This window comes from Dermacentor variabilis, chromosome 7 (assembly GCF_050947875.1).
Source record: "Dermacentor variabilis isolate Ectoservices chromosome 7, ASM5094787v1, whole genome shotgun sequence".
In the NCBI taxonomy this organism is placed as follows: domain Eukaryota; kingdom Metazoa; phylum Arthropoda; class Arachnida; order Ixodida; family Ixodidae; genus Dermacentor; species Dermacentor variabilis.
In genome coordinates, this window is record NC_134574.1 from 158,911,705 (window position 1) to 158,923,243 (window position 11,539).

Sequence of the window (11,539 nt, forward strand, 5' to 3'; positions counted from 1 at the left end):
TTACAGGTTCTGCATTCCTGTTTTCAACTTCGGTCCTAAAGCGTGCCCAGCTTGCACCTGCACTGCACTACGATCTGCGCACCAAAAAATTACTTCGGCCACGAGCATCACCTGTTCCAGGAGCGGCTGCTACTGCTCCTACATTCTCTTCCCAGTGGCGTGCTGCTGGTAGACTGGACTTGTCTTCTCGCCCTGCACTACTACCGGTCAGTGTCGTTATCACGGGACTCGTATTACGGCTGTTTCCTCCACTATTTAACAAATACGCACTGTGTCATTACAGGTTCTGGATTCCAGTTTTCAACTTCGGTCCTCAAGTGTGGCCAGCGTGCACCTGCACTGCTCTACGGTCTGCGCTGCAAAAGATTACTTCAGCCACGAGCATCACTTGTTCCAGGAGCGACTGCTTCTACATTCTCTTCCCAGTGGCGTCCTGCTGGTAGACTGGACTTGTCTTCTCGCCCTGCACTACTACCGGTCAGTGTCGTTATCACGGGACTCGTATTACGGCTGTTTCCTCCACTGTTTAACAAATACGCACTGTGTCGTTACAGGTTCGGCATTCCTGTTTTCAACTTCGGTCCTCAAGCGTGTCCAGCTTGCACCTGCACTACTGTACGATCTGCGGTCCATAAGATTACTTCAGCCACGAGCATCACTTGTTCCAGGAGCGACTGCTACTGCTACTACATTCTCTTGCCAGTGGCGTCCTTCTGGTAGACTGGACTTGTCTCCTCGCCCTGCACTACTACTGGTAAGTGTTGTTTACACGGGACTCGTATTACGGCTGTGTCCTCCGCTGTTTAACAAATACGCACTATGTCGTTACAGGTTCTGCATTCCTGTTTTCATCTTCGGTCCTCAAGTGTGGCCAGCGTGCACCTGAACTGCTCTACGATCTGCGCTCCAAAAGATTACTTCGGCCACGAGCATCACCTGTTCCAGGAGCGACTACTACTTTTACATTCCCTCATTAGAGGCGGCCGTGCTGGAAGACTGGTTGTTACCTCGCCCTGCACTACTACTGGTAATTGTCGTTTGCTTGAGACTCGTGCTATGGCTGTGTAAATCAGAACTTATTGTGACAACTTGGGCTACATTACAAGCATTTTGTATGCAGGAGGAGGGGCCATAGTCAGACTGTACGGGACCTTCTGTACAAGAACGTTTACGATAGTTTTGATCTCAAAGTAACAGTAGCATATAATGTAGTACACGAGCAACAGGTAATGAACATTGACAGAGCAAACATAGAAAATTGATTACAAATAAAACTGTTTAGCTTATCTCATGGTAGCAAGAATGGTATCGGAATAAAATACGGTAATTTGTCTACAGAAAGGAAAGAAAAAAAAAGAACGGACCAAAAACGATTGCAGTAAATATTCTCATTAGTCTGTCAATAATAGGTGCATTTTTAGTTCCTTTTTGAATTAGTGTAACAATCCTGTGCTTTTCATAATGAGAGGAACTGTTCCATACTCATATGGAAAAATTCCACCGTTCGTTTACTGTTGTTGGTGTATATTCTCTGTGAAGGAAAATCGTTCGACGTGAATTTGGTGCTACTATGAATTGTCAGTTTAGGTTGCATTTTTGTATATTGTATATGTATTACATACTATATATATTGTATATTGTATTAGGTTGTATATACCTAGGTTGTATGTTGTGAGCCCATAAATAGTAAGAATGTTATTCTTGTGTAGTAAGGAAGTAGCATTAGAAAAGCGTGAACTATAAGTAATTATAAATTCTCGGTTCTGAACTGTCTGTAGAGATGCAATACGAGTATTATAGGTGATTCCCCAACATAATGTACCATAAGTAATGAGTGGACGAAATAGTGGTAAAGTGAGAGCGATGTGGTACGTGTGAAGTAAGCGCGTGCTTTAATCAAGATGCGCATACCTTAAGCTATTTTTTTGTGAGCAGTATGAGTGATATTTCAGATTACAATCAAGTAGAATGCCAAGGAAAGATGAACTTGGATGAAGGCAGTGGGGACCGAAACTGATAGGTGGAATGGAAGCTATTTCGCTGATGTGATGAGAATGCAACAAATTTAGTCTTAGTTGCATTATTAGATAACATGTTAACATTACACCACCTTAGAATGTTTTCTAAGTCAGCATTTAGCTTATTAACGAGCGATGACATTTTCATGAAGTGAATATTGAGGTATCATGAGCGTACAGAATGCATTTTGTCGAAGAAAGGCAATTGGGTAAATCATTAATATAAACTATAAACAGAAGTGGCCCTAGGATGGAGCCCTGGAGCACACCGTTGTTAGTAGTTCGCTGTCGAGAATAAGCACTGGAAACAACTTGAACCCGGTTATATAAGTAGCTTTTTAGTCGCGAAAGTTCAGGACCAAAAAATGCCAATTGTTTCGAGCTTAGAGAATAGGATATTATGATTTATGTAATCAAATGCTGTAATCAAACGGAGGCGGCGAGAAATCCGTCGATAAATTTGTTTAGTTTGTCCGTAAGATGAACAAGTGCCAGCTCTGTGGAATACCCATAGCGAAAACTGAACTGGCATGCAGAGACAATATTGAATTTAAATATTTCGTTAACCACATTTCAATTGGTTTCTCAATAAGCATCCCAAATAACGGCAGAATGCAAATAGGTCTGTAATCGTGCAATAATGAGCTATTGCCTTTTTTTGAAAACTCTAATAACTTTTCCACGCTTCAGTTCAGAAGGAAATAAGCCAGTCTTGATTAACAATAAATGAAAGTATGTCTGAAATTAGGTGCGCAATTAATGTTAGCAGGGTGGACCTCAATTCCAGCGCTTCTCACTTTTAGGTGATTTATAACAGCAGCTATTTCTTCTGACGTTGTAGGAAATAAAAACAATGAATGAGGTAGACGGTTCATGTTGATCTGTGCAGAAGTAGGTGGATTGTTAGGAAAGAAACAAAATACTAAAAGCCTCAGCAGAGGAATCGAGCTCCACTCCATCCTTTAAAATTCTGGGTGCCTGTTTTTGTCGTGTCTACTTAAAAAGGAGTTGTCAATCGCCACTTTCTATTTAGTGTTATTAGCCGCGTGTAAAATTCTTTGCTCGAAATAAAATCGTTTAGCTGATTTTAATATACAGTTCAGAGTGTAACAGAAGGTTTTATATCGGGCACGTAAGTTCATGTTAAATGGTTACCCTTTTAGTTTTCCCATAGAAGTTATCCCGTTTGCGCATTTCTGCTTATAACTGCTGTGAGCCATGGATTGTGAGAGAATGACGCATTATTCTCGCATTTCTTTTCGAAGGTAAACTTTCAGGAGTATGCCACCAGTGAAAAAAACAATTGGAAAAGGCTTTCTGTGGGTCGTTTAGTGATTTAATTTCAGACCAATTTGTACTTGCAATGGTAGTTATGAAGCCATCTTTGTCAAGAACATCATTAGTGTGAGAAAGCGGGTAAAGTCGCACATTGGCGTTGAAACGTAAAAGCAGCGGATAATGATCACTGATCTCGATGTGCAAAACTCTTGCCTCTGGCGAATGAATCAGGTTAGAAAAAGCATGATCAATAAGTGCGACTGTACCATAAGAGACCATAATAAGTGTGCCTGTACCATAACGTTAAGCCATCATATACGTAGCTATGGAATGAAGTAGTGTAGTTAATACGAATAGGTGATGTTTCGAGTAATTTAATGTTTATCACCCTATCATAAGTTTTGATTTCTAATGATACAGTATCTAATATATGATCGAGATTTTTACAGAATTCATTGGCTGACGATGACGGAGAACGGTAGATGCAGCCAAACTTGAAATTCTTGCTCTCTTGAGCAAGAAAGTTACTGAATTCAATCCAAACAGATTCGCACTTAGTAACCGTTAAGGGTAGATCATGTCTTCTTCGATAAGCAATATTAGAAGAAACATATATGGCAGCACCACCGTGATTTCTCGCCTCTGTTGCAGTATTCTACTATATAGTTAGGGAAGCAGTACACATTTTTTCATCCTCAGAGGATTAGGTTTCAATAATGGCAATTGGTGAAAACGGACTAGTTCGCGATGCGAGGAAATTATCGATAGTGTCGAAGTGTTCAGACTCCTAGCAATAAAATGAATGATGGAATGAAATCCGTGTAAGAATTCAATTGATTGGATTTCAGTATAGAAGATACGTTCGTCGTTAATTGGTTAAACAAATATACCTAGTCTAATTTGGTTAGGTCGAATTCGTCACGAATACGCAGAACCTTGCTGTTGGTAGTCTTCCTAGCCTTAATTTTGCAGTTGACCGTCCAAAGGAACATCCACTTTCTTTATTTCTTGAGAGTTAGAGCCTTGGAAAAGAGAGCCTTGTTAGATGGGGTCAGATGCTCATTTACAAAAATGGAAGCGTTGGAAGAGCCGGAAAATCTAATGTCTATAAGACAATTTTGCTTTACGCGCTTTACTAACAAACTCGGCTTTCTTCTTCCTAGAATGGAAAGAAGCGGGGATATTTTTCTTGGCATTAGATCTGGTGGGAACGCGATGAACAATGTCCAGATCATTAGGCCATACGGGACGGCGCATTCTATCCCCTACTTCCTCCAGTGTTTATCAAATAAGCACTGTCTCGTTACAGGTTCTGCACTCGTTTTCAACTGCGTATCCAGCGTGCCCCTGCACTACTCTACGGTCTGTGCTCCAAAATGTTACTTCGCCCACGAGCATCACCTGTTACAGGAGCGGCTATTACTGCTTCTACATTCCCTCGCCAGTGGCGTCCTGCTCGTAGACTGGACTTGTCTCCTTGCCCTGCACTACCACTGGTAAGTTTCGTTTACACGGGGCTCTTATTATGGCTGTGTGCTCCAGTGTTCAACAAATAAGCACTGTGCTGTTACAGGTGCTGCACTCCCGTTTTCGTCTGCGGTGGGTACCTACCACGCTCCTGCACATCGACTCTCCGGTCTGTGCTCCAAAAGAGAATACTTCGGGCACCAGCATCACCCGTTCCATGAGCGACGGCTTTTGTTTCTACGTTCTCTCGCGGACGGCGTCCTGCTGGCAGAACGGAGTTAGCCTGGCGCCCTTGCACTTAATTCTGGTAAATATCGCGTACACACGACTGTACTCAGCTGCGTGTTTTTAAATGACCAACAAACAAGGCTTGTGTCGTTTCAGGTTCCCAGTGTTTGTGGTTCCAGCACGAGAAATGTTCCAGCATGCTCATCTACAAGAACATCCCTAACCTTTCCGCACGAGCAACCATCTTCAGCACGGTCGTTCTGCTGCGTCCTCTATACAACAAACAAGCTTCCTTATAGTCGTGAACGCGTCGCACGTCTCCGTCATGGTGGTGTCCTGCACTGTGTTGACGGCGTGTTTATGCTCTGAAGGACTGCGTGTCGTCACCATCCCTCGACCGTCCATCGGATGTGCTCCTGCAGTTCGCCGTTACCTTTTTGCACAGGCATATTTACGAAGTTTAGCGTAGCAAGCTTTTCTGCTTTGGAAGAGGGGTACGTTGCTCTGCAAATCGACGGAGCTTCTAGGAATCGGGTTAATATGAAGAACAGAAAGAAAAAGGTCTCGTTACGTGGTCACCACTCAGTTCTTAAGGGATGTCAATGGTTTCATGAGCCGATCTGTAAATCTTTGGTGGTGAGAGTACTGGACATCATTGACATTGTGCACTTTTATAGTAGCACGTTGGTGTGTGTGTGTGTGTGTGTGTGTGTGTGTGTGTGTGTGTGTGTGTGTGTGTGTGTGTGTGTGTGTGTGTGTGTGTGTGTGTGTGTTGGCCTTCGTACACGTGTCGCCTACTCTGTGCTCCACTGCTAGCTGGCGCACTTCGAATTTTTTGTTGGTAGCATTTCCAGCGTCAGTTCCTTCTTTTCCCGGTTCATTCCTGCTGAGACGTTCCTGGTTTGGTTTACTATCGTCTATGGGCATCCACTTCTGGATTAGTCGAACCGCTGGTTTCTTTGGCTTTGATCCTTGGGCTGACCTCTGTGCTCGTTTCAGCATTCAGCGCATGCACGGTCGTTCCTGGAGGTTCCTGGTTTGATGGTTTACCATCGTCTATGGACATGCGCTTTTGGATTGGTCGAACCGCTGGTTTCTTTGGCTTTGATCCTTGGGCTGACCTCTGTGCTCGTTTCAGCATTCAGCGCATGCACGGTCGTTCCTGGAGGTTCCTGGTTTGATGGTTTACCATCGTCTATGGACATCCGCTTTTGGATTGGTAGAACCGCTGGTTTCTTTGGCTTTCATCGTTGGGTTGACCTCTGTGCTCGTTTTAGCATTCAGCGCATGCACGGTTGTACCTTAAGGTTCCTGGTTTGATGGTTTACGATCGTCTATGGACATGCGCTTTTCGATTGGTCGAACCGCTGGTTTCAATGGCTTTGATCCTTGGGCTGACCCCTGTGATCGTTTCAGCATTCAGCGCATGCACAGTCGTTCCTGGAGGTTCCTGGTTTGATAGTTTACCATCGTCTATGGACATCCGCTTTTGGATTGGTCGAACCGTTGGTTTCTTTGGCTTTGATCCATGGGTTGACCTCTGTGCTCGTTTCAGCATTCAGCGCATGCACCGTCGTTCCTGTAGGTTCCTGGTTTGGTGGTTTACTATCGTTTATGGACATCGGCTTTTGGGTTGGTCGAACCGCTGGTTTCTTTGGCTTTGATCCTTGGGCTGACCTCTGTGCTAGTTTCAGCATTCAGCGCATGCACGGTCGTTCCTGGAGGTTCCTGGTTTGATGGTTTACCATCGTCTATGGACATCCACTTTTGGATTGGTCGAACCGTTGGTTTCTTTGGCTTTGATCCTTGGGTTGACCTCTGTGCTCGTTTCAGCATTTAGCGCATGCACGGTTGTACCTTAAGGTTCCTGGTTTGATGGTTTACCATCGTCTATGGACATTTGCTTTTGGATTGGTCGAACCGCTGGTTTCTTTGGCTTTCATCCTTGGGTTGACTTCTGTGCTCGTTTCAGCATTCAGCGCATGCACGGTCGTTCCTGGAGGTTCCTGGTTTGATGGTTTACCATCGTCTATGGACATCCACTTTTGGATTGGTCGAACCGTTGGTTTCTTTGGCTTTGATCCTTGGGTTGACCTCTGTGCTCGTTTCAGCATTTAGCGCATGCACGGTTGTACCTTAAGGTTCCTGGTTTGATGGTTTACCATCGTCTATGGACATTTGCTTTTGGATTGGTCGAACCGCTGGTTTCTTTGGCTTTCATCCTTGGGTTGACTTCTGTGCTCGTTTCAGCATTCAGCCCATGCACGATCATTCCTGGTTTGATGGTTTACTATCGTCTATGTACATCCGCTTTTGGATTGATCGAACCGCTGGTTTCTTTGGCTTTCATCCTTGGGATGACCTCTGTGCTCGTTTCAGCATTCAGCGCATGCACGGTCGTTCCTGGTTTGATGGTTTACTATCGTCTATGGACATCCGCTTTTGGATTGGTCGAACCGCTGGTTTCTTTTGGGCTTTGATTCTTGGCTTGAGCTCTGTGCACATTTCAGCATTCAGCGCATGCACGATCGTTCCTGGTTTGATGGTTTACTATCGTCTATGGACATCCGCTTTTGGATTGGTCGAACCGCTGGTTTCAATGGCTTTGATCCTTGGGCTGACCTCTGTGCTCGTTTCAGCATTCAGCGCATGCACGGTCGTTACTGGAGGTTCCTGGTTTGATGATTTACCATCGTCTATGGACATCCGCTTTTGGATTGGTCGAACCGTTGGTTTCTTTGGCTTTGATCCTTGGGTTGACCTCTGTGCTCGTTTCAGCATTCAGCGCATGCACGGTTGTACCTTAAGGTTCCTGGTTTGATGGTTTACGATCGTCTATGGACATGCGCTTTTGGATTGGTCGAACCGCTGGTTTCTGTGGCTTTGATCCTTGGGTTGACCTCTGTGCTCGTTTCAGCATTCAACGCATGCACCGTCGGTCCTGGAGGTTCCTGGTTTGGTGGTTTACTATCGTTTATGGACATCCGCTTGTGGATTGGTCGAACCGTTGGTTTCTTTGGCTTTGATCATTGGGTTGACCTCTGTGCTCGTTTCAGCATTCAGCGCATGCACGGTGGTACCTTAAGGTTCCTGGTTGGATGGTTTACGATTGTCTATGGACATGCGCTTTTGGATTGGTCGAACCACTGGTTTCTTTGGCTTTGATCCTTGGGTTGACCTCTGTGCTCGTTTCAGCATTCAGCGCATGCACCGTCGTTCCTGTAGGTTCCTGGTTTGGTGGTTTACTATCGTTTATGGACATCGGCTTTTGGGTTGGTCGAACCGCTGGTTTCTTTGGCTTTGATCCTTGGGCTGACCTCTGTGCTCGTTTCAGCATTCAGCGCATGCACGGTCGTTCCTGGAGGTTCCTGGTTTGATGGTTTACCATCGTCTATGGACATCCGCTTTTGGATTGGTCGAACCGTTGGTTTCTTTGGCTTTGATCCTTGGGTTGACCTCTGTGCTCGTTTCAGCATTCAGCGCATGCACGGTTGTACCTTAAGGTTCCTGGTTTGGTGGTTTACTATTGTTTATGGACATCGGCTTTTGGGTTGGTCGAACCGCTGGTTTCTTTGGCTTTGATCCTTGGGCTGACCTCTGTGCTCGTTTCAGCATTCAGCGCATGCACGGTCGTTCCTGGAGGTTCCTGGTTTGATGATTTACCATCTTCTATGGACATCCGCTTTTGGATTGGTCGAACCGTTGGTTTCTTTGGCTTTGATCCTTGGGTTGACCTCTGTGCTCGCTTCAGCATTAAGCGCATGCACGGTTGTACCTTAAGGTTCCTGGTTTGATGGTTTACCATCGTCTATGGACATTTGCTTTTGGATTGGTCGAACCGCTGGTTTCTTTGGCTTTGATCCTTGGCTTGACCTCAGGGCTCCTTTCAGCATTCAGCGCATTCACGGTCGTTCCTGGAGGTTCTTCGTTTGATAGTTTCCTATCGTCTATGGACATCCGCTTTTGGATTGGTCGAACCGCTGGTTTCTTTGGCTTTCATCCTTGGGCTGACCTCTGTGCTCGTTTCAGCATTCAGCGCATGCGCGGTCGTTCCTGGAGGTTCCTGGTTTGATTGTTTACCATCGTCTATGGACATCCGCTTTTGGATTGGTCGAACCGTTGGTTTTTTTTGGCTGTGATTTTTGGGTTGACCTCCCTGCTCGTTTCAGCATTCAGCGCATGCACGGTCGTTCCTGGTTTGATGGTTTACTATCGTCTATGGACATCCGCTTTTGGATTTGTCGAACCGCTGGTATCTTTGGCTTTGATCCTTGGGTTGACCTCTGTGCTCGTTTCAGCATTCAGCGCATGCACGATCATTCCTGGTTTGATGGTTTACTGTCGTCTATGTATATCCGCTTTTGGATTGGTCGAACTGCTGGTTTCTTTGGCTTTCATCCTTAGGATGACCTCTGTGCTCGTTTCAGCATTCAGCCCATGCACGGTCGTTCCGGGTTTGATGGTTTACTATCGTCTATGGACATCCGCTTTTGGATTGGTCGAACCGCTGGTAACTTTGGCTTTGATCCTTGGGGTGACCTCTGTGCTCGTTTCAGCATTCAGCGCATGCACGATCATTCCTGGTTTGATGGTTTACTATCGTCTATGTACATCCGCTTTTGGATTGGTCGAACTGCTGGTTTCTTTGGCTTTCATCCTTACGATGACCTCTGTGCTCGTTTCAGCATTCAGCGCATGCGCGGTCGTTCCTGGAGGTTCCTGGTTTGATTGTTTACCATCGTCTATGGACATCCGCTTTTGGATTGGTTGAACCGTTGGTTTTTTTGGCTGTGATCTTTGGGTTGACCTCCCTGCTCGTTTCAGCATTCAGCGCATGCACGGTCGTTCCTGGTTTGATGGTTTACTATCGTCTATGGACATCCGCTTTTGGATTTGTCGAACCGCTGGTATCTTTGGCTTTGATCCTTGGGTTGACCTCTGTGCTCGTTTCAGCATTCAGCGCATGCGCGGTCGTTCCTGGAGGTTCCTGGTTTGATGGTTTACCATCGTCTATGGACATCCGCTTTTGGATTTGTCGAACCGCTGGTATCTTTGGCTTTCGCCTTGGGTTGACCTCTGTGCTCGTTTCAGCATTCAGCGTATGCGCGGTCGTTCATGGAGGTTTCTGGTTTGATGGTTTACCATCGTCTATGGACATCCGCTTTTGGATTGGTCGAACCGTTGGTTTCTTTGGCTTTGATCCTTGGGTTGACCTCTGTGCTCGTTTCAGCATTTAGCGCATGCACGGTTGTACCTTAAGGTTCCTGGTTTGATGGTTTACGATCGTCTATGGACATCTGCTTTTGGATTGGTCGAACCGCTGGTTTCTTTGGCTTTCATCCTTGGGTTGACGTCTGTGCTCGTTTCAGCATTCAGCCCATGCACGGTCGTTCCTGGTTTGATGGTTTACTATCGTCTATGGACATCCGCTTTTGGATTGGTGGAACCGCTGGTATCTTTGGCTTTGATCCTTGGGATGACCTCTGTGCTCGTTTCAGCATTCAGCGCATGCGCGGTCGTTCCTGGAGGTTCCTGGTTTGATGGTTTAGCATCGTCTATGGACATCCGCTTTTGGATTGGTCGAACCGTTGGTTTTTTCGGCTTTGATCCTTGGGTTGACCTCTCTGCTCGTTTGAGCATTCAGCGCATGCACGGTCGTTCCTGGTTTGATGGTTTACTATCGTCTATGGACATCCGCTTTTGGATTGGTCGAACCGCTGGTATCTTTGGCTTTTATCCTTGGGTTGACCTCTGTGCTCGTTTCAGCATTCAGCGCATGCGCGGTCGTTCCTGGAGGTTCCTGGTTTGATGGTTTACCATCGTCTATGGACATCCGCTTTTGGGTTTGTCGAACCGTTGGTTTTTTTGGCTTTGATCCTTGGGTTGACCTCTGTGCTCGTTTCAGCATTCAGCGCATGCGCGGTCGTTCTTGGAGGTTTCTGGTTTGATGGTTTACCATCGTTGATGGACATCCGCTTTTGGATTTGTCGAACCGTTGGTTTTTTTTTTTTTGCTTTGATCCTTGGGTTGACATCTCTGCTCGTTTCAGCATTCAGCGCATGCGCGATTGTACCTTAAGGTTCCTGGTTTGATGGTTTACGATCGTCTATGGACATACGCTTTTGGATTGGTCGAACCGCTGGTTTCTTTGGCTTTCATCCTTGGGCTGACCTCTGTGCTCGTTTCAGCATTCAGCGCATGCACGGTCGTTCCTGGTTTGATGGTTTACTATCGTCTATGGACATCCGCGTTTGAATTGGTCGAACCGCTGGTTTCTTTGGCTTTGATCCTTGGGTTGACCTCTGTGCTCGTTCCAGCATTCAGCGCATGCACGGTCGTTCCTGGTTTGATGGTTTACTATCGTCTATGGACATCCGCTTTTGGATTGGTCGAACCACTGGTTTCTTTGGCTTTGATCCTTGGGTTGACCTCTGTGCTCGTTTCAGCATTCAGCGCATGCACCGTCGTTCCTGTAGGTTCCTGGTTTGGTGGTTTACTATCGTTTATGGACATCGGCTTTTGGGTTGGTCGAACCGCTGGTTTCTTTG

At 45.9% G+C, this 11,539-nt stretch overlaps 1 protein-coding gene across 1 annotated transcript; it reads left to right on the top strand.

Moving 5' to 3' along the window:
• Positions 1-890: 890 nt before the first annotated feature.
• On the top strand, positions 891-8,738 carry LOC142588273 (uncharacterized). The gene is made up of 4 exons (XM_075699846.1): positions 891-1,027; positions 4,606-4,792; positions 4,870-5,070; positions 5,148-8,738. The coding sequence occupies exons 2-4, from the start codon at positions 4,673-4,675 to the stop codon at positions 5,358-5,360; spliced, it is 534 nt and encodes a 177-aa protein (XP_075555961.1). The 5' UTR covers positions 891-1,027; positions 4,606-4,672; the 3' UTR covers positions 5,361-8,738.
• Positions 8,739-11,539: the final 2,801 nt, after the last annotated feature.

Coding starts and splice junctions, on each gene's coding strand:
- LOC142588273 (XM_075699846.1), top strand. CDS start 4,673: ATGTTACTTCGCCCACGAGCATCACCTGTTACAGGAGCGGCTATTACT. Junction 4,793..4,869: donor CTTGCCCTGCACTACCACTG/GTAAGTTTCGTT, acceptor GTGCTGTTACAG/GTGCTGCACTCCCGTTTTCG. Junction 5,071..5,147: donor CGCCCTTGCACTTAATTCTG/GTAAATATCGCG, acceptor GTGTCGTTTCAG/GTTCCCAGTGTTTGTGGTTC.